This window comes from Oncorhynchus mykiss, chromosome 8 (genome assembly GCF_057628025.1).
Source record: "Oncorhynchus mykiss isolate SJ-2025 chromosome 8, ASM5762802v1, whole genome shotgun sequence".
NCBI lineage: Eukaryota > Metazoa > Chordata > Actinopteri > Salmoniformes > Salmonidae > Oncorhynchus > Oncorhynchus mykiss.
Window position 1 is genome coordinate 25085326 of NC_143029.1, and position 23010 is coordinate 25108335.

At 43.5% G+C, this 23010-nt stretch overlaps 2 protein-coding genes across 10 annotated transcripts in view; one reads left to right on the forward strand and one right to left on the reverse strand.

Annotated features, from left to right (window-relative positions):
* Positions 1 to 1751: 1751 nt before the first annotated feature.
* Positions 1752 to 23010, forward strand: part of LOC110529212 (protein enabled homolog) — a 150802-nt gene continuing 129543 nt past the window's right edge. For 6 of the 9 annotated variants that reach the window (XM_090243011.1, XM_090243014.1, XM_090243017.1 and 3 more), the window contains exon 1: positions 1752 to 2130. In XM_090243011.1, coding sequence (XP_090099137.1) covers positions 2126 to 2130 — 5 coding nt within the window. In that variant the 5' untranslated portion in view covers positions 1752 to 2125. The remainder of the gene's footprint in view (positions 2131 to 23010) is intronic. The other 3 variants (XM_090243010.1, XM_090243023.1, XM_090243027.1) reach the window with 1 other exon arrangement.
* On the reverse strand, positions 12966 to 16166 carry LOC149981466 (uncharacterized). Its single transcript, XM_090243034.1, has one exon. The coding sequence runs from the start codon at positions 14696 to 14698 to the stop codon at positions 13691 to 13693; it is 1008 nt and encodes a 335-aa protein (XP_090099160.1). The 5' UTR covers positions 14699 to 16166; the 3' UTR covers positions 12966 to 13690.

Here is a 23010-nt window from a genome sequence, read left to right on the forward strand (position 1 = left end):
AGAAGTGAAAGCTTATCAGTGCTGCTGACGTTTGAGAAGGTTTTGCCTGGAAAAGTACAGATAGGATTCCTTAGTTTCAATGTCAGAGAATTTGTCCCATCCCCATTGCGGTGTTTTAAATGCCAAAGAATGGGACATGTAGCTGTTCAGTGTAAAGGAAATAAAATATGTGCTAAGTGTGGAAAGGAACAGGATTACAGTGAATGTGGGGGCAATGTGAAGGTTAAGTGTTGTAATTGTGGAGGGGAACATAGTGCAGCATTTGGTGGATGCCAGGTGCAGAGAGAGGCTAGAGAGGCTCAGAGGTATACACTGCCATTCAAAAGTTTGGGGTCACTTAGAAATGTCCTTGTCTTGTTTTTTAAATACATTTTTGTTCATTAAAATCACATCAAATTGATCAGAAATACAGTGTAGGCATTGTTAAACGGCTGATTTTTAATGTTATATCTACATAGGCGTACAGAAGCCTATTATCAGCAACCATCACTCCTGTGTTCCAATGGCACGTTGTGTTAGCTAATCCAAGTTTATAATTTTAAAAGGCAAATTGATCATTAGAAAACCCTTTTGCAATTATGTTAACACAGATGAAAACTGTTGTTCTGATTAAAGAAGCAATAAAAGTGGCCTTCTATAGACTAGTTGAGTATCTGGAGCATCAGCATTTGTGGGTTCGATTACAGGCTCAAAATGGCCAGAAACAAAGACCTTTCTTCAGAAATTCGTCAGTCTATTCTTGTTCTGAGAAATGAAGGCTATTCCATGCAAGAAGTTGCCAAGAAACTGACAATCTCATACAACGCTGTGATACCACCCACAGACATTTGATTGACACCCCCTCATTATCATATTGGAGGAAGAAATTCATAAATAAATGAATGAATACATATGTAAAATAATAGAATGAATTAAAGTTTGAATAATTAGATAATACGCAGATACATAATTAAATACGTACAGATATGTAGAGAATGTATGAATTTTGGTCAGTATTTTTGTATTTCCTTTCACATTTATTTAATTATGTCTGGATTTATGTATTTGTTCATTTATTTATCTATTTATGTGTGCGTGTATTTATTTATAATTTATGGCACGTTTAATCCTCCATAGATTTCATCGTGGGGGACAATAATAAGCGACATCCACATAGCGGCGCACTGAGGTTGCTTATTACACCCTCATAAAGGTCTCATTCAAAAATTCCGCAAGGGGGCACTTGCACCCCTTGAGGTATAAAATAACGTTTGCACTATCTCTGTTGCGTTTTGAGCTCTCAATAATCCCAGGGGGTGTGGCCCATAAAAACGTATAGAGATCTCAATGTTGTATCTGTCCCATTTTAGCATATGTGAGCACAAGGGCAGCACCATTGAAGTAATCAACACTTTAAGTAGTCCATTTTCTTCTTCTACTACTTTTATAAGTTGGTAAACAAACTGAAAGGGTGCATACTGCCTGCCACCTGGAGTGTGTTGTTTGAACAGGTATATTGTCAAGGTTGGCGATTTACTGCCATCTGCAGTTATGGAATTCAGCTTTTGCTCATAAGTATAATGCATTGGCTAACCTGGATGGAATTATGTGATCCTTCATTAACACATAGGAAGTCTCAGCCAGTTGACTACTTCAAAATGGTGAAAGTCCTCGATGGCCGTGTCCATGCTACAATGAGTTTTGGGGAACTAGAGTCATCTACAAATCTCTATGGTGTCGTCCTGTATGTTCTGTACGTCTGTACGTACTTCACGTAGTTGAGAAAAGCTTTGCGTCAGTGTTGAAGCAGAGAGACCGGGATCCCAGCGGCACGCTGCCGCTACATGAAACGACTGGAGTCTCAGCAGTGAAAACCATTGTTTTCTCCTCTTTTCTTTCATTAGACTTTCATAAACGGTGACGAGATGCACTAGATCATGTAGGATAAATCATTAAAAACATTTTTTTTTTACTTTACTGGATGTAACTGTGAACCAAATTCGTCCTGCGGCGTTACATTGATATTCTTATTTTGTGACATATTCAAGTGCGAACTTTCTGAAAACTATTGCGAGATAAGTCATCAGTCAGATAACATTTTAAGCCCTCGACGAAGAGACTATTTTAGGCCTGTGACAGAATCATCATGAGGTGAGTAATTGATAAAAGTCTTGATTTTAAAAAAGCATTAAAGGATGCAACATGATGCCAAAATCTAAGTAAATTCACTCAGCTAACTTTTAGTGAAGCTATATGTCCAACGTTTCTATTCGGAAGCGATAAAATGCAGGTTATTCGTTTGGTTATTTGGTGGTTTGTCTTGCACAAATGGTTTTATATTCTGCATGTACAGCAAATTGCAGTGCAGCAATATCGATATGGATGTTGCCTCCTTGCATGTCAAATAGCAAGGCATGTAGTGCGCAATTGTCAGTGGTTGCTCATTACAGGGTTTACTGAAAAACAAATGATTTCATACAATGTCACACCTACACACGCCTCCAGAAAGAAACATTTCCCCTAGGGTTGTGCATGATACGGTCAATAGGGTTTAATTCATTGTGTCATTTAATTTAAAAAATACATATTATCTTGGGGATTATCCACGACAATGATAGAATTAATGTGACAAATACATTTAATTATAACATCCGATTTTTCGTTAATGTTGACAACTCGACAGGGCTATGGGGCGGCAAGTAGCCTAGTGGTTAGAGCGTTGGGCCAGTAACCGAAAGGTTGCTACATCGAATCCCCGAGCTGACAAGGTAAAAAACAAACAAATGTGTCTTTCGGCCTGTCTTCTGCCCCTGAACCACTGTTCCTAGGCCGTCATTGTAAATAAGATTTTGTTCTTAACAGACAAATATGCAGGTTCATTCCGCAAGGGTTGGGTACACTCACTGACTGCTGTGCCTTGAAACAAACACATGTATTCTCATTGAACATATTTATACACCATTTTAAACCTCTATTTGTTAAGTATGATTTATATAATTCATAATGATTTGTTAGTGCTCTAAGGTCATTCTCCCACCAATGTCACGCTTGATGATGATGCACTCCACTGCACTCCGGTGTCCCATGTTGTCTCTGCAGGTTTAATCCCAGGACAAAACAAAACAAAAACATCTCAGATAGTCTAATATTTTGTCTATGCCTGTATTCAAGCAGTAAGAAGTTGTTGATAAAGATAAGTGTATTATCATAAGTGTATAAGTGACATAGTCTTGTGGCTGTTTGTAAAAAAAGGACTCATTGTTAGTGTTCTCATCACATTGTAGTGGAGGGAGTTGTCTGTGGGCTAGGGAGAGTTCAAAATGTCAATACCTGGGTCACAGTCAGAGGGTGACCCCTACTCAGATCCATGACTCAACAAGTCCTAAATGGGGCCAGCTGCTGGCATCTCTCCAATAGAACCTCATTTAACAATGGCTCTGACTGCTCCAAGGAACTAAAACACTGCTGGAATTCTCAAATCATTTTTATCCACCTTGCTGATTGGTGATCCGTGATCGTATTACTTATTGGAAATAGTAAATGACAGTAAATGGTGGAAGTAGTATTATATGGAAATAGTAGATGACAGTAAATGGTGGAAGTAGTATTCCATGGAAATAGTGGATGACAGTAAATGGTGGAAGTAGTATTCTATGGAAATAGTAGATGACAGTAAATGGTGGAAGTAGTATTCCATGGAAATAGTGGATGACAGTAAATGGTGGAAGTAGTATTCCATGGAAATAGTGGATGACAGTAAATGGTGGAAGTAGTATTCCATGGAAATAGTAGATGACAGTAAATGGTGGAAGTAGTATTCCATGGAAATAGTAGATGACAGTAAATGGTGGAAGTAGTATTCCATGGAAATAGTGGATGACAGTAAATGGTGGAAGTAGTATTCCATGGAAATAGTGGATGACAGTAAATGGTGGAAGTAGTATTCCATGGAAATAGTGGATGACAGTAAATGGTGGAAGTAGTATTCTATGGAAATAGTAAATGACAGAATACTACTTCCAATTCACCCACCATTTACTATGTTTACAACTTGCTTGTTTTCTATTTTCTCTTTTTGTTCATTAGTCAACAAACATGAGTGCCAAAAGGGGGGCTAGGCTATTAGATGTGACTGGTGGGTTTGTCCAATAGGTGTAAGTTGGTGTTTGGGTTTACTGGCTGGCCAAGCTGCTGGCCTGACAGACTCATGGCCATTTGTTGGTGTGTCTCAGGACAGGCCGCATGGAGGTTGTCTTTCTCCATGAACTAATCAGGCACTATAAGCCGAAAGACCTGTCAACATAAGACACCTTCACTATGTCAAAGTGATGAATGCTGAACTGTACTTGTTCCTTTTAAATCCCTAACCCATGATGTGCCAAAATAGAGCCACGAGTCTGTTATGCATCATATGAAGTGAAGCACACTTGATGTTGTATCAGTCCCACTAGATAATTGAGCATCAGGCGACTTTGCTGTGATGTGTTAAAGTAACAACCCCTGACTGCATTTTCCTTTTGAGGAGCCTTTTGCAGTCACACTGATGCTGAGAAATAGCAGCCACTGAAATGGCCCCAAGCTTTACTCATATAAGACAACCACTCTCATGTGATTAAAAGACAAAGGCTGGTATTGAGATTTACTCTATTATTGTTATTAGTCTGTTATTCTTACACCATGGGTAATAACTTTTAGAGGTTGATTTTAGTAATTCTTGTATATTTTATGTTTGATCACACCAAAAAGATTTGTATAAGTGCTGCTGGTATTTCAATTGAGTTTTTCCTGGTGACTGCCACAATTATATTCAGCCTCTGGTTTTTAATGGAATGGATTCACCCCCAAAACCGTAAAACAAATCATTTGATCCAAGTTTTTCTTGAGCCTATTTGTGCTAGTGGCTCATCAGACAGCAGTCAAGAGGGGTGAACAGAGGGGTGTGTGTGTCTCTTTCCACAGTCAGCTGTGAGTGAGAGGAAAGCCAGGCTTTAATGACAGATAGTCTCTACCATACAGCAGTAACGGGATCTCATTTCTCATTTGATTGTCATAAGACTGTGGCATGAGTCTTCAGAATAGGTTGTAAGAAAGAAGTTATTGTGCTCCAATGGTTTCTTTTGACGTTTTCAGGCTCCATCACCCGCTCGACCCTCTACCATCTGCTCTCTGCTTTTTTTCATCCCCCTGTCCCTCCCTCTCTCTGGCTATCCATCCCTAATCTCTCATTTCTCATCATTTCACCGGAAAACTGCAAACCCGCCTTTCTATAACACATTTTTTAATTATTTTGGTCTCTATCTGACGTCATTGCAGAGGAGTTCCATCTTTCAATGTGAAAAGACTCAGTTATCTCTGAGCGATTGTTCCTCCAAGGAAAGTGGACCCAGGAGGGAATCACCAGGATTAGGGCTGCTTCACAGGAGACAAGTGACTTTGTACTCAAATTATTTTATGTAATGTTTAATCCACTGACTTCATTAAAACATTTTTGTCTGTTGTGTTACACCCCCCCCCCCCCCCCCCCCCACCTTTCGTGTGTGATGCTCAGTTTAAATGGGTATAAGTAAGATGCTCTGTCTTTGTGTGCGTAGACACAGTTTTATCTGGTGACGTATCTCGTGGTGGTGAGTTATATCAGACCGTAGCAGCAGAGCCAAAGGGCTGTCAGTGTGTCCTGATAACTCACTCAACCCCCACCCCCACCTCACCCTTTGTGTTCTTCATGCCTCTGCTTTGCCACTTAATAGAGCCAACCCACAAGTAAAATAAGGGAACAGAACTGGATCCATTGTTAAAGATATGGAGGATTTGTCTTGCCTTGTCTCTCTGACATGAATCACTCCTCTACACATGGTGGAGCTCTGTGAAGAGGGCCTTGTGACTTACTGCCGCAGTACAGGGAGCCTGGAGGATGCCAAAGTGACAGGCTCAGTGAGGAATTTCTTGTTTTTGTCCAGTTGTATTGGACATTTTTTTTCTTCTTCTCTTTCTTGCTCTTCTTCTGTACTGGAGTAGAAAGTTGTTGTATGCTGACAGGGCGACGCTCTCCTCCATTAGAATGACTGGCCTCTCAGTACCACAGCATCAATCGGCTGTACCTCAACGCCTGCATACCAAGCAACCAGTGTCAACTCCCCAGTGTCAAGTCACCCTTTTGTAATTATGCTTTTAACATTGTATTCAGGTTTCATGGAACAGGAAGCGGACAACTTTTGTTTTAAACCTCCTATATTTGGTCAAATGACACAGGATTACTATAATGGCTTCCTTTTATTATGAGGGCAGCATTATTTATAAAGTGAACAATGCTGCTTTTGCTAACAGTCCTTTTATAAATGCTGCTCTAAAGTCCTGGTGGAAATAGGTTATGTTAAGCTCTGTTATAACTTCCTGTCGTCTCGCTCTTTAAAACAGGAATGTTATTTTAACCTCCTGAGGTATTATTCCAAGTTTTCCAACATTTTCTTTGGTATGACCTTACAAATTATATCAGTTACCATTTATTACGGTCTATAAAACATTGACTGCATTTAAAAAAATAACATATTACATTGTGTTTACCTGAAACAGGATTCGGCCTACAGTTTTACCATTTGTCCCTATGGAGCGAAGCCATGAGCCCTGCCCCCTGCTGTGGGGGTTGAGTGGTTGGGCCAGGTGGCAAGGGGATAAAACCCTGACATATGCCCAGCCCACTGTCTCTTTCTCTAACACACACTCTCACTCTCTCCCTTCCTTTCTCACTCTCTGGCGATGGAATAGTTGCCTGCAAGGTAAACTTGGCATCTATAACAGGGGTCAAAGATTAGCACCTTTTGAGGGGTGTGGATGTAGAGTTTTGATTGACAGGTCTTGTTCGTGTACGGTAGAGGTCTTCTCTGGTCCCACCTGAGGACAATCCGATCCGGACCCAATTTATTTATATTAAAAAGGGCAATGTTTACCACTAACACCTGTTAGCTGTCAAGTCCTAAGATGAAATATCAGAGTTTTATAAAGAAATGCTCAGTGCTTTCTCTGCCTTTGGCCCAATGTGGTTTTCACCCCTCTCCTGTTGTCCTTGGGATCAGTTACCCTGGGGTCTTGGGTGTGTCTTGAATATACCGAACATTAAAAACACCTTCCTAATATTGAGTTGTACCCCCCCCCCCCCCCCCCCCCCTTTGCCGTCAGAATAGCCTCAATTGGTCGGGCCATGGACTTTACAAGGTGTGGAAAGCGTTCCACAGGGATGCATCCACAGGGATACTGGTCCATGTTGACACAATGCTTCCCATACTTGTGTCAAGTTGGCTGGATGTCCTTTGGGTGGTGGACCATTCTTGATACACAGGGGAAACTGTTGAGTGTGAACCCAGCAGCGTTGCAGTTCTTGTCCTGGAACCTACTACCATACCCCGTTCAAAGGCACTTAAATATGTTGTCTTTCCCATTCACCCTCTGAATGGTACACATACACAATCAATGTCTCAAATGTCTCAAGGTTAAAGAATGATTCTTTCCCTGTTTCCTTCCCTTCATCTACACTGATTTTGAAGTGAATTTAAGAAGTGATATCAATAAGGGATCATAGTTTTCACCTGGTAAGTCTGTAATGGAAAGAGCAGGTGTTCCTAATGTTTCGTACACTCAGTGTATTTGACCTAATAGTTTTTTGGACATGGTCATTCCCATTCTCTCTGGTCAGTACATCTCTCTGCATGCTCTCCTCAGTCCATTCCCATCCGTCCACCATCTTAACTCTCACTGCGGATTATGAGCAACATGACTCATAAGTCTCCCATTGATATCAATTCATGTTTTATTGATCTGAATAAGAAATGTCTGGGAAGAGCGTGTTAGAGGGGGCCTACACGGCCTTCCCCACCCCATATATCAGTGAGTTGACACGCAGCAGGCTGTATGGCTCACTGACACAGACAGGCCTTCATTCCATAGTGTGCCGGCGAACCTGCCACACAGCAGTGCCACTCTGGAACAGATGTGCCAGGCCTGGACAATGGGATTACCTTGCTCTGATCTGTTTTCTAAAAGCAGGGTGGGTCTCTAGGGAGATTGAAAAGCAGACCTACAGAGACTCCTACAGTGCTGGCTAAAGGGATTAATATTGCGCCCTTGCTGCCCCTGCACTGCTAACATGGTGAACCCTTAGCTAGCAGGTCACTGTCCACTACATATGCTTGAAATGAACACCCGGCCGGCTCACCAGATCCGTGACAGCGTCAAAGTATTGTTAGCCTCCTGTAGATCCTTTGAAACCTGGTGTTTTGAGAAGCAGAACCCTGTTTATACTGATGGAGACAGTAAAACAAGTTGGTCGTCCTTGCTGCAGAAGCTGTCTCTGGAAATCTTTCAATACGACTGGAGCTGCCTGCCGAGCGCTGACTGGTGTGTGTGTGTTTTTTAAATTCAGCTCTTGCAAGCTATTCACCCTGTTACTGCTGCCGCATGCTACTGTAGCGTAGGCAGCCAGCCTGTGTTATTGAGTGTGGCAGTCGCTCTCTCAATTATCCTCATACAGTCTCTTGCTCTACAGCCTGGGTAGAAACCCCTGTCAGGGGTTAGCTCTGGAGCACGTGACCTCTGTTTCCAGTGCCAACTATACCCCATAGGGCTAGAATCACTGCAGCGCCCATGCATCTGGAGCTGTGCACTCTGCTAGGATTGTCTGTGTTATTGTGTGTCCATGTTAGCCATCACTTTACATACTCTGCATAATATTCAGTGGTGCTAAGTTCTGGGTGCTTGGACACAGCCCTGTCTTTTCACCCTGCTCCCTTTTGCTTCTTGTAGAACACTTGAAGCCCATTTAGGAGCCGAACGCATCAGCAGCACAGCAGTGAGCCTTGCTGCACGGCCCTGTCACTATATATGGAGACATTTTAGATGCAAAGTTGTCATTTGTGAGAAGCTTAGGGCCAGTATGGGTAGAGGGCAGATGTAGCTGTGCTTGTATGGAGGAGGACACGGGTGATTATGCAGACCCACCAGAACACACTGGAAATGTCATGATTTTTTTAGCTTTCTCTCTCTCTTTGCTCACAATTGATGAATTCTCAGTGTTGTGGCATACATCAGAAATGGTCCTGCCTAAAGGACGAATTTGTTGAGAGCAGGGTGCATCGATCCACGCATACAGATGAGACAGACCAGCAGTTTAGCTCTGTAATGCAGCCTTGCTTTGTTCGGCCTCGTATGCCTGTGTGCAGTCTTCCATGCTGAGCGCATTGAATAGTTAACGCAGAATACTTTTCCACATAAAAGGGGTTGCCCAGGCAACACAAAATGCAGGGAAATCTAAATTCTGTTCGCCTCCGAAAAAGTCTAGTCTTTAAAGGAAGAGCGAGGTGGTGAAAAGCTTCCAAGGTTATGGTGGAGGTGAAGGCATTGAGTTAGGAACCCCACAATGCCCTAGATAATAAACTAACCCGTACAAACATCTTTCCTTTGTTTGTGTGACAATCAATGGAACACTGAAAGAGAATAATTTGACACATGAACTCCCCTGACTGAGAACACTCTCCTTTGTTTCGTGACCGCTTGGCGCATTGATTGAGAAAAGAAACTTCTAGGGGAAAGAGAACTGGCGAACTGGCGAAGTACAAGCAGATCTTCTGAAAGGGCCTCTTTTTTAGCAAAGTGTGAACTGCCTGAAAAGCTCAACTAATTAGTGTGCGTTGGTGGGAGAAAAGCTGTGGGGGCAGAGCCAAGACAACCCCGCCAGAGTTTAACCTCTCTTCTATGTAGGGGTGGAGATTCCAGGAAACACTAGAGCTTTCTAATGACCTATTATCAAAACCAAGCACGCATCAGGCCCCTATTGTGGAGAGCAGGTATGCTTTTGCCTTATATTTTGTGGTTTAAATATGTGACTCACCACCTGGATTTGGTCTTATGTAGCAAAATTTGAAATTGTGTTTTTTACATTGGATAAAAGTAAAGATTCAAAGCTACAAAATGTTATCATACACTGCATTTTTGAGGAACATTGGGAAAGTAATTATCCTTTTTAAAGTTGATCAACTTGTAAACTCACTTTTGAGAAAATGGCCTTTGAATGTTTTGGTATCTAGTGAAGAGCTCTGCTTTGTCTACACCCATTCAGCATTGTTCACACCCTTTTAAGCCTATCTCGTTTCGCTCTTTGTGCGTTCAGAGCTCACACTTGACACTCTGGACGATTTTGTTTACCTCCAACATGAAAACAGCCTAACCAGTTCTGCAATTTCATTGTTTTCTATTTTACTTTTTATTTTGTGTTATCCAATTTGGTTATTAGTCTTGTCCCATTGCTGCAACTCCCTTACGGACTCGAGAGGTGAAGGTCGAGAGCCGTGCGTCCTCCGAAACACAACCCAGCCAAGCCGCACTTCTTCTTGACGCAATGCCCGCTTAACCCGGAAGACAGCCGGACCTATGTGTCAGAGGAAACACCGTACACCTGGCGACCGTGTCAGCGTCACCCGGCCCGCCACAGCAGTCGCTAGTGTGCGACGGGACAAGAACATTTCTGCCGGCCAAACCCTCCCCTGACTCGGACGACGCTGGGCCAATTGTGTGCCGCCCCATGGGTCTCCTGGTTGCGGCTGACTACGACAGAGTCAGGACTAAAACCAGGATCTTTAGTGGCACAGCTAGACCACTGCGCTACACGGAAGGCCTCATTATGCTTTTACTGACACCGGCCATATTCAACAGGTGTTGTACACTTTTTAGCTTAAGACCGGTAGGAAGGTAGCTAGCTAGGTAAACAATGAACCTAGCCAGATAAATAACGTGTAAAATCACACACGTAACGTTAGCTAATGAGCCAGCCAGTTAGTTAAACAACAATGAACATAGTGCCAAATCATGTCATTACTACCCTGCATGAATCTGCTGGGAGCAAACCAACCAGGTTTACTGTTAGTTAGCTAACATTAGGCTCTAACTAGCAAGCAAACGGTTCTGGGATATGAATAATAATGTCATACATGTGTCGTTAGCTAGGGAGCCAGCCAGCTAACCGTACACTTTACGGCTTGAAAGTAATCCGCTTTGTCAAAATTATAATTGTGTAATATCTGAAATTTTGCTAGCTAGACTATCTTATCCTTAAACACCATCCTGCATGATGCACGTATCTCCATGTCATGGATGCCATGCCACGGTTGCCCCAAGTTTGAAGATGTAATCCGGAGATGGGTGTTTTCTCCATCGCTTTAGCTATCGTACTCTAATTCCACCCGATCCTCCAGAAAGTGGAGAGCAACACTTTTGCAGCTCCACCACATAATCATTAACATTTAAAAAAAAACGTTCCACAGGATTACCAACACAGACCAACCAGCTCAAATAGACAGAAGCCTTCTATATGGCAGACTAATCCAAACTTATCTCTCGGCATGTCCAGCCCACTCATTATCTCAGCCAATCATGGCTAGTGGGAAGGTTGCTGGCTTTTTCTGTGGCTTTACCAACAAGTCTCGTAATTGTAACTTTTATTTACAGATGGCATACAAGTTTGTTATTAAGGCACATGAAAGTTCACATTCTAGAAGTCATTTCAGCCCAAAAACGCATTTATATATGTTTTTAGAACACAACAAAACAAAAAAAACAACATTCAAATGGCTCTCCTGTGAAGTTATGACTTGTGACATACGCTTAGCTTCCTGAAACGGGTCACATATATGGTTTTGGTTTAGCTATGTCATAATATGACAGTATGATGGATTGTTTAGAGACTTTTAGCCAACACTTCCATAGATGTCGTTTAAGAGCCGGAGCAGTCAGTATCACTGTCGTACTAACTACTGTAGCTATGAGGAGAGGTACTCGACCGGAGTCTGACTAAAACCAAACTCGCACCACCTGACCTTTGTACAGCAGTGGAGCTTATTACCCACACTTCACCACTGCACCTCCTGTCCCTCTGTTAGCGTCCTTTAAAATGTGACAAGATTTTTCAGTCATTTGGCCAAATGTCCATGTGATTAGATCCTTGCCTTGCTAAGAGGCTGTGTCAGTGTGTATGTAATCTGACACTGTTAGTGCTAAGGGACAGCGAGAGAGCCATGTGAAGCCCCACAGGAAATCACTAATCACTACTGGGTCAGGATAATCAAAGGGAAACACAGTCCTACTGCCACATTACACACGCCTAACATACTGCCACACTACTGCTGCTCCACATGGAGGATGTAATAAAGCCTGTAAACATTCAGGTTCAATACAAAGTTCTCCTTGTATGAATATTCGGTTTCCTGTTATCTACATTCAGAGATCTGCTCAGCCCTTTTTATATCCAGTACTTAAGTGCATATCCAACATACAACTTGGCTGAATGAATGATCGATAATGTTGTCACAAAGCTTAATGACTGCCTCTCAGCACAACGGGGGGGGGGGATTGGGGGGGGTGTCAGTGAAAGTGTGTGACATCTCAACCTACTAGCCCACAGCAGTTTACACTCCTGATTCACTGACCCTTTAGCAGTGGAGGTTGTAGCTTGTTTGGCTCCATGGACGAGCCCCCCCCCCCCCCCCCCCAGATAAACCTTGATTCTGCCCTGTCATTTTTATTCAGACATTTGGAACAACACAAAAATATATATATATCTATTTGTCTTTGTATATATTTATATACAAAAATAAGACTCAAAAAGTAACAAAGACAAATAGAAATGCATTGTAGTATATAAGTGCAAATAAAGTGAATCGAATTATGTTATTGCTAACAACAAACACACAAAAACTAAATTGCACAAATCCAATCATACACAAATAGAATTGCATTGAATAGTTAACTTCCTCTGACAAGGACTGGGCCTCAATTTTTATCACAGGGTCTTCGTTTGGATCCCTCACCTCAATCAGTGCTTCTCTCACCGCTGCTGTCTGATACCTCAGTGGCTCTACACTCTTGACTTTACTCTCCCACCTTGTGTCAGTCCACATGTTTTTTTCAGGATGGCCCATTTTGGCAGCATCCGCCACAACCAGGTTCAATGTGTGAGCCCCACATGGCATAAATAGAGCTCTTGGACACATTTTTAAGACTGTCCTCGGCAGTCCTCAAAAATAATTTTTAGCTCTAATCTTTTGAGAATCCGGGATGCCAAATGTTGGCCCATGGACTCCTCTGCCTCCAGAAACCCCAGAAAATGTTTCTTTATCTGGGGCTCCTCCTCCAGTGACACAATTCTAATCACAACTGACAACTGTTCAGTGTGGCTGACATCTGAGATGCAATCTAGAATGACAGAGAAGAATTTTGCCAGCTTGATGTCACTCACCATTACTGAAGTGACCTTGTTGCTCAAAAAATCAATGAGTTCATTCTGTATTTGGTGGCCAAGGTAGCTGGAGGTGTGACTCGAGGTCCCTTTTTGGACATGGTTAAGGTGCTCTTTCATGACTGGATCAAATTCATCAGTTCAACCTCTTTTGAGGAAATTTCCATTTGACGGAGAGTACAGTGCTTGAGTGTCTCTAGTGCCAGATTTCTAATTGCCAGAGACTGCACAATAGCAATCAGACGCCAACACCTCTCTCAATCTTATCCTCTCAGCCTCCATAAGTGCCATTTCATGCTGATCAATTGTTTCCCCATTTTTGATCCTCATTTCCAGTTCTTTCCATGTTTTTATGCAGTTTTGGTTTTCTGGACTGCTGTCGTGTGAAGTCAGCAAACAACTTGCAGGTTTCCAGTCTGTCAGTCCTGAGTTTGCTTAGTCAATTTTCTTCTTAGAAAAGTGTTTGCCGCAGGAGAGGCTGTTTCTTTCAGAATACACCAACCAACCTCCTAGGGATTTCTTTTCACCACTCACCAAGGTCTTCCTGAAATAATGGTGGTGGCAACTTCTTCCATCACTCTCATTCCTTGGGGAAACAAAGTTAGGTGGTACCTCACTTGGTCCTCTGCAAACTAGTTGTGTCCGAATTCTGTCTGTCAGAACTGAAGGCCAGGCAGCAGGGTCTGTGGACGGTGGTTCATCCTCGGCAGCATGGTCTGTGGACGGTGGTTCATCCTCGGCAGCAGGGTCTGTGAACGGTGGTTCATCCTCGGCAGCAGGGTCTGTGGACGGTGGTTCATCCTCGGCAGCAGGGTCTGTGGACGGTGGTTCATCCTCGGCAGCAGGGTCTGTGGACGGTGGTTCATCCTCGGCAGCAGGGTCTGTGGACGGTTGTTCATCCTCGGCAGCAGGGTCTGTGGACGGTGGTTCATCCTCGGCAGCAGGGTCTGTGGACGGTGGTTCATCCTCGGCAGCAGGGTCTGTGGACGGTGGTTCATCCTCGGCAGCAGGGTCTGTGGACGGTGGTTCATCCTCGGCAGCAGGGTCTGTGGACGGTGGTTCATCCTCGGCAGCAGGGTCTGTGGACGGTGGTTCATCCTCGGCAGCAGGGTCTGTGGACGGTGGTTCATCCTCGGCAGCAGGGTCTGTGGACGGTGGTTCATCCTCGGCAGCAGGGTCTGTGGACGGTGGTTCATCCTCGGCAGCAGGGTCTGTGGACGGTGGTTCATCCTCGGCAGCAGGGTCTGTGGACGGTGGTTCATCCTCGGCAGCAGGGTCTGTGGACGGTGGTTCATCCTTCGCAGCAGGGTCTGTGGACGGTGGTTCATCCTCGGCAGCAGGATTTGGTGGGGATGCTGCTACATGCATTTCCAAGGGAGAGCACATGGGCATTAGTTTACACACGTTATTCACATTTATAGTGGTGGAACATCCCACATACATATAAAGTCATTGCTTCCAAAATGGAAACGTCAAAATTTGCAAAAGGAAAATGATTTATGCAGGGATGCGCACATTTAACACATGTGCGTGTACACACACACACACACCTGAAGAATCCTGCTGGGGAGAAGTGGAAGTGAATGGGTCTTCATCCTCAGGCTCAGACAACATTTGTGAAATCACCTGTGTTGCTGAGGAGGTAGATGGTTCCTCATCCTGAGGCTACAAGATCATTTCTGAAGAGGCCTGTGTGGCTGAAGGAGGTAGATGACTTCTCATCCTGGCCAATGCCAGAGGGTGCTCCAAAATATTTAGGAAATTCCCCTTACTGAGCTCAGGACTTAGTCAACACAATACAATGTGCATATTCACCTGTATGATGTCACCTCAATGAAAGTGAACCAAATCAATGGTGTGCTAGTTACGTTGTAATCGTTTTGCTGCAGGTTACACACATCATCATGATGAAACGGTGAAATTATATCCAATGATATGTAAGCTAGTTGGACAGAAAATGGAATGTTGTCACCCTATGTGTAATAGCATAGCAAGTAATATAGACTAAAAAACATAAGTACTATACTAGCCTACTTCATTACATGCATAATATTATACTCATAAAGAGATGACATAGCTGCATACCTTTATCTTTTGAGTGTTTCTCCTCTTCTTTCCTCTTTTTCCTAAACTGGGCACCTGATGGCTTAGACCTCTTTTTATCCATTTGTGTTGATTTGGCACTCGAGCATCAGTACATTACCCATCCCCCAACACTGTCAACCAAGAGTCAAGACTAAACCAGTTCACCTTGGTGGTGTGCAGACTGGTTTTATATTATTTTTAACGATTTTGCAACAAACCATAAAAAAAATTCAACTATGTCAAACTCCAAATTCACATTATTGTGAATGAATTGTGTTTTATTTGGTAGAATTTCGTAGTGACTGATTTGACTAATTGCATTAGTACTGTACAAAGTTGATAGATTCCCCTACCTCGGGCTTCCAATGGGGAGACCTGAGGTCAACCTACCCCCGCCCCCCTCCCCATCTCATACTTCTGTGTGGGAGACCTTCCCAGGCAGTAGCCTGCCTAGCTCACCAACTAGAATCAGGGCACCCACTCCGACAAGATTAATTGACCCACAGTCCAACACGGTGACATGTCATTGACGTGACGTGCAAATGAGCGATAGAAAACCGGTCGCGTAAATGTCACCATTCCAAAACATTTTGTGCAGGCGCCCCGTAGCGCCCACGGCAAGATGCCGTCCTGGGCGGTTGGCCATGTCGACCATACCGAAATCCTCCACTGCCCTTTTAAGCTCTGACATTCTAAACCACTCATGGGGACAAGCCGCTGGTCTGGCTGACTGTCCTCGCATGATCCAGCTGTCTGTGGAAAATACTGTCAGAATATTCCCAAAATGGAATTATCTAATTTGCCTAAAGGCGTTCCAATTGTACCCTACCCTTCCATGGTATATGAAACAAATTACCCAAGAGGCCTTGCTTCAAAGTTTGAACAGACAAACAATGTGTTGGTTCTGTATATTGCTACTTTGACAGGTGCAAATCACTGTTGTTCATCTGTGTATAGGAAGTAATAGCATAATATTTGAGGTCTGGAGGGAGGAGTGTGAGACCAAGGCCGGGGTGACTGTTTCAAAGCTGCCATTTACTGGGCTGTGAATGTTGACCCGTTGACCTCAACTGTTCTGGAACGGCTTTCACTGAGCCGAGTTGGACCACAGAAAGGAGCACGAAATTCGATTTGCAATTGAAGCGCTCACTAAGAAAAGTGAAGCGAGGAAGAAAAAAGTGCCAACCCCCTCTGACTGTGAAAGGCAGTGCTATTTGAACTGCTCTAATGGATTTCAGTCTTTGTGTGCTAATCTAAATCCAGACTTTCCTCCCTGACTGATTGTTTTAGAGCTGGGGCTCCACTTGGCTTTGACGGCACTCCATAGCTGCTCATTTTGTTTTGGATGGATAATATGCCCAAGGCCTCCCACTGAACAGTGAGCACCAGCCCATGTAGCACAGCACAGTAGAGGAAGCTGTCAAAAGCAGTCTTACAGAAACCATCATCTAAAATGGAGCTGATTTTAGAAGTCTCAATTGTAGGCTGTGTTTTCATGCCTGTATCTGACTCACTGTCTGCCACCCAGCTGCTTCTAAAAACCATTTGGCTCATCACCTGTCGCTAGGCTACACACACAGTTGTTTGTTTGTAGGTTGAAGTGTTTTTTACTTAATTTCTCTGGCACTGGTTCTTGGTTTGTGACTATTCCCACTAGTGAACATTAGGCTGATTTAACCCTGAAGACGGGCCAGGAGAGAAAGGAGTAGACCTGAACCAAGACATTCATCCAATGATACAATGTTAAATATCACCCCCGTGCTCTACTGCCTTTCCCTTACAATAACCATGGGTTTATCAGTTCACTGGAAGTGAGGAAGTCTGTGTATTTTGGGGTCTTCTGTTATGCCACAGCTCAAAAGCCACTGAAAAAGATGAAGAGGAGTATAGTACTGCTTTCACATAGGATTCATGTTATGTTGCCTTTCAAAACAATTGGGAAATTTTTATACAATCAGCCCCCTTTCTACCTCTTTCTTGTCGGCATTACCTTTTCTTTTATCGCCATTGCTTTAGTCGGCAAGGAGCAAGACATTCATCTTTGACCCCGTTGTTGAGACCGTTGTCATGTGACCGCAGCAAGTTGTTCTAAATTGCTCTGACAGATTTAGCTTTTATTTCTTGACTTTCACAACAGTTAGTTAGCAGCTCACCGTACTTGTAAATAATTACCCTATAATGTGTTAATTTTCCTGTTAGGGTGAATAAAAAGTTGGCTACAGTTAAACTCAATCTTGTGTTCTGGTAATTACAGTGCGTTCGGAAAGTATTCAGACCCCTTGACTTGTTCCACATTTTGTTCCGTCACAGCCTTATTATTACATTTATTAAATTGTTTTTTTCCCCCTCAACAATCTACACACACTACCTACCCCATAATGACAAAGCAAAAACAGTTTTTTAGAAATTTTAGCAAATTTATAAAAAATGTCAAACTGAAATATCAGACCTTTTTACTCAGTACTTTGTTGAAGTTGCTTTGGCAGCGATTACAGTCTCAAGTCTTCTTGAGCATGATGCTACAAGCGTGGCACACTTGTATTTGGGAAGTTTCTCGGGTTTTTCTGGATTCTCTCCAGAGATGTTCGTTCGGGTTCAAGTCCGGACTATGGTTGGGCCACTCAAGGACAGTCGGAGACTTGTCCCAAAGCCACTCCTGCATTGTTTTGTCTGTGTGCTTAGGGTCGATGTCCTGTTGGAAGGTGAACCTTCGCCCCAGTCTGAGGTCCTGAGCGCCCTGGAGCAGGTTTCCATCAAGGATCTCTGTACTTTGCTCCGTTCATCTTTCCCTCGATCCTGGCTAGTGTCCAAGTCCCTGCCGCTGATAAACATCCCACAGCATGATGCTGCCACCACCCATGCTTCACTGTAGGGATGGTATTGGCCAGGTGATGAGCGGTGCCAGGTTTCCTCGGATCTGATGCTTGGCATTGACGCCAAAGAGTTCAATCTTTGTTTCATCAGACCGGAGATTCTGGTTTCTCATGGTCTGACAGTGCCAGAAGGCACCTAAAGTAAACTCCCAAGTGGGCCGTCATGTGCCTTTTTTACTGAGGAGTGGCTTCCGTCTGTCCACTATAACATAGGCCTGATTTGGTGGAGTGCTGCAGAGATTGTTGTCCTTCTGGAAGTTTTTCCCATCTCCACAAAGGAACTCTGGAGTGTGAGAAAACAATGAATGAACTACAATGCTCCTAATCCATTGCATGTGTGCTGCCTGCCATGTTCTTCCCGGCCCTGAACAGATGGATACACACAGACGGTATTAGAAAGGAATGTATACAACACAACGACGAGAGTGATAGACTGTTCGTGTGGTAGCTCTACCCGATTGATAGTTGGACTTGGTAATTAGCAGTCTTGAAAGTATGCCCTATCTACTTTGAAGAACTGAAATAGTAATTTTTGTCAGACAGCTCTGCTGTATTGGCAGCTGCTAGCCTAGCTAAATAGGATGACCCGTTGGAGAGCAGAGAGATGATGTTGGCTGACTGGCTGCTAGTACCTGAGCAGAGATGTTAGATGGTTGGCTGGCTGGCTGCTAGTGCCTGAACAGAGATGTTAGATGGTTGGCTGGCTGCTAGTGCCTGAGCAGAGATGTTAGATGGTTGGCTGGCTGCTAGTGCCTGAGCAGAGATGTTAGATGGTTGACTGGCTGGCTGGCTGCTAGGGCCTGAGCAGAGATGTTAGATGGTTGGCTGACTGGCTGCTAGTGCCGGAGCAGAGATGTTAGATGGTTGACTGGCTGGCTGGCTGCTAGGGCCTGAGCAGAGATGTTAGATGGTTGACTGGCTGGCTGGCTGCTAGGGCCTGAGCAGAGATGTTAGATGGCTGGCTGGCTGGCTGGCTGCTAGTGCCGGAGCAGAGATGTTAGATGGTTGGCTGGCTGGCTGCTAGTGCCGGAGCAGAGATGTTAGATGGTTGACTGGCTGGCTGGCTGCTAGGGCCTGAGCAGAGATGTTAGATGGCTGGCTGGCTGCTAGTGCCGGAGCAGAGATGTTAGATGGTTGGCTGGCTGGCTGCTAGTGCCGGAGCAGAGATGTTAGATGGTTGACTGGCTGGCTGGCTGCTAGTGCCGGAGCAGAGATGTTAGATGGTTGGCTGGCTGCTAGTGCCTGAACAGAGATGTTACATGGTTGACTGGCTGGCTGCTAGTGCCGGAGCAGAGATGTTAGATGGTTGGCTGGCTGGCTGCTAGTGCCTGAGCAGAGATGAGATTATGACTAAGGAATGAAAGTAATCAAATTAAACTGTAAAATGAAAAACTATAAAAAGCTAAAATAATTTTAAGATAAGAATTTCAGTTTACATTATTTTGTTTGGATTCAGTACTGTAAAAAAAAACTTCAGAACAGACTAATCACTCTGCACTACTATTAAATGCATTTACAGGGAATTATTCATGTGATTTGTATGGCCAGCCATATCTCCATCAGAAGCCATACTGTAGGGCCTTCTGTGGTACAGTCAATCAGCGGACACAGATCGGACATCCTCTCAATTATATTTATCATACGTCAGCACACATCAGTGACCTGTGAGCACCCAGGGACACCCGTGGGAGTGCTCCATACTGGCCTGATGGATGTTGTGTGTCTTGGTCTCTGTGTATCTCTGTTGGTCTCTTTGTGTGTATGGGCCTGCCTGCCTGGATACTGGCATTTAGCAGCAGCAGATGTCACTAGTGAAAAATGGAAAGACATAAGAGGGGGGATGGTATCTGGTGCTGCCTGCTTATGTAGCAGGCCATGCAGGAGCCATGGGCAGGATATAATCACTACTGAGGCGTGCAACTTTCACTGGTCTTTGATTTATCACAGCGCTGGTCTTTGGTGTGTGAGCCTGAAGTGGAATGAACTCATCTGGACCACAGAGGTGTTTTTCCTCCCCCAGTAAATGACCTCCGACAGACAACCTGATGGATGGACAGAGCAGTCTTATCTTGCCTGTCATTTCTGCATGATTGCAGAATAAGGATATGTCTGCCTCTCTCCCACTGTCTCCATCTGTCTTATGTTCACCTTCTCTCTCGCTTTGTTCTCTCCCTCCTTTTTCAACCCCTGCCTCTCTCTCCCCCTTTTCCCACTCTTTCCTCAGGTCTTTGAAACCCCCAGGAAGCCTTGGTTGTGCTGGTAGACGTGTGGCTAGTTGAGGCCAGGGCAGTGGGGGAGTTGGGCTGGGAGTCGTGTAGCTAGCTGAGGCCAGGGCAGTCCATGGGCAGGGTTTCTGAACAGGTGGCTCCTATGTTTGCCCATCTGTCCATGGTAACAGCAGTTTCCCCATGGCTACTTTTCCACCTCCCTGCCTTGTTTTCTTTCCAGACTCGGGGTCATGTTGCCAGGTTCCCGGAGCCAAGATTTCCAATCTCTTTCTGTAGTAGTAGGTTAGGGAGACCCAGGGGAGCTGAACACAGTCCGTTGGACTTTAAGAGAACACACCTGTCACCTCGGTAACAGTAGTGTCCTTGTTATATCTGTTTGTGAGGTGTGTTTTGTTTCGGGGGTGGGGTGACTCATAGCTGCTAAGACTCGGACCAGATCTTGATAATCTCGTTTCTCTTTTCATTAGAAAATGTTCTCATTAATATTGATCTATTAATTTACTGCAGCTGGCCCATGAAGGGTATGCAAAAATACCCAAACTCTTAAAGGGGAAGTTGAACTAAAATCCCAAATTTCCTAAGTAATTCCTTACATTAAAACCACACTGAAGAATAATATAAATGCAACATGTAAAGTGTTGGTCCCATGTTTCATGAGCTGAAATAAAAAAATCCCCAAAATGTTCCATACGCACAATAATTTCTCACATTTTGTGCACAAATGAGTTTACATCCCTTTTAGAGGCCGACCGAGTCATCGGAATGGCCGATTTAATTAGGGCCGATTTCAAGTTTTCATAACAATCGGAAAACGGTATTTTTGGACACCGATTTGGCTTTAAAAAAAAAAAAAAATGTTTACACCTTTATTTAACCTTTATTTAACTAGGCAAGTCAGTTAAGAACACATTCTTATTTTCAATGACGGCCTAGGAACGGTGGGTTAACTGCCTTGTTCAGGGGCAGAATTACATTTTTACCTTGTCAGCTCGGAGATTCAATCTTACAACCTTACAGTTAACTAGTCCAACGCTCTAACCACATGATTACATTGCACTCCAATAGGAGCCTGCCTGTTACGCAAATGCAGTAAGCCAAGGTAAGTTGCTAGCTAGCATTAAACTTATCTTGTAAAAAACAATCAATCAATCATAATCACTAGTTAACTACACATGGTTGATGATATTGCTAGTTTATCAAGCATGTTCTGCGTTGCATATAATCGATGCGGTGCGTATTCTCGAAAAAGGACTGTCGTTGCTCCAATGTGTACCTAACCATAAACATCAATGCCTTTCTTAAAATCAATACACAAGTATATATTTTTAAACCTGCATATTTAGTTAATATTGCCTGCTAACATGACTCGTTGCGAACTGTGAAGACTATTTCTTCCTAACAAAGTCAGCCAACTTCGCCAAACGGGGGATGATTTAACAAAAGCGCATTTGCGAAAAAAGCACAATCGGTGCACGACTGTACCTAACCATAAACATCAATGCCTTTCTTAAAATCAATACACAAGTATATATTTTTAAACCTGCATATTTAGTTAATATTGCCTGCTAACATGACTCGTTGCGAACTGTGAAGACTATTTCTTCCTAACAAAGTCAGCCAACTTCGCCAAACGGGGGATGATTTAACAAAAGCGCATTTGTGAAAAAAGCACAATCGGTGCACGACTGTACCTAACCATAAACATCAATGCCTTTCTTAAAATCAATACACAGAAGTATATATTTTTAAACCTGCATATTTAGGTAAAAGAAATCCAGGTGAGCAGGCAATATTAACCAGGTGAAATTGTGTCACTTCTCTTGCGTTCATTGCACGCAGTCAGTGTATATGCAACAGTTTGGGCCGCTTAATTTGCCAGAATTTTATGTAATTATGACATTCAAGGTTGTGCAACGTAACAGGAATATTTAGACTGATGGATGCCACCCGTTAGATAAAATACGGAACGGTTCCGTATTTCACTGAAAGAATAAACGTGTTGTTTTCGAGATGATAGTTTCCGGATTCGACCATATTAATGACCTAAGGCTCGTATTTGTGTGTTATTATGTTATAATTAAGTCTATGATTTGATAGAGCAGTCTGACTGAGCGGTGGTAGGCAGCAGCAGGCTCATAAGCATTCATTCAAACAGCACTTTTGTGCGTTTTGCCATCAGCTCTTCGCTGTGCTTCAAGCATTGAGCTGTTTATGACTTCAAGCCTATAAACTCTCGAGATTAGGCTGGTGTACCCGATCTGCATGGGTAACGCTGCTTCGAGGGTGGCTCTTGTCGATGTGTTCCTGGTTCAAGCCCAGGTAGGGACGAGGAGAGGGACGGAAGCTATACTGTTAATCAAATCAAATTTTATTTGTCACACATACACATGGTTAGCAGATGTTAATGCGAGTGTAGCGAAATGCTTGTGCTTCTAGTTCCGACAATGCAGTAATAACCAACGACTAATCTAACCTAACAATTCCACAACTTCTACCTTATACAACACAAGTGTAAAGGGATAAAGAATATGTACATAAAGATATATGAATGAGTGATGTTACAGAACGG

Excerpts from the sequence above, each read along its gene's own strand:
- LOC149981466 (XM_090243034.1), bottom strand. The coding sequence starts at position 14,698 with ATGTATGTGGGATGTTCCACCACTATAAATGTGAATAACGTGTGTAAA.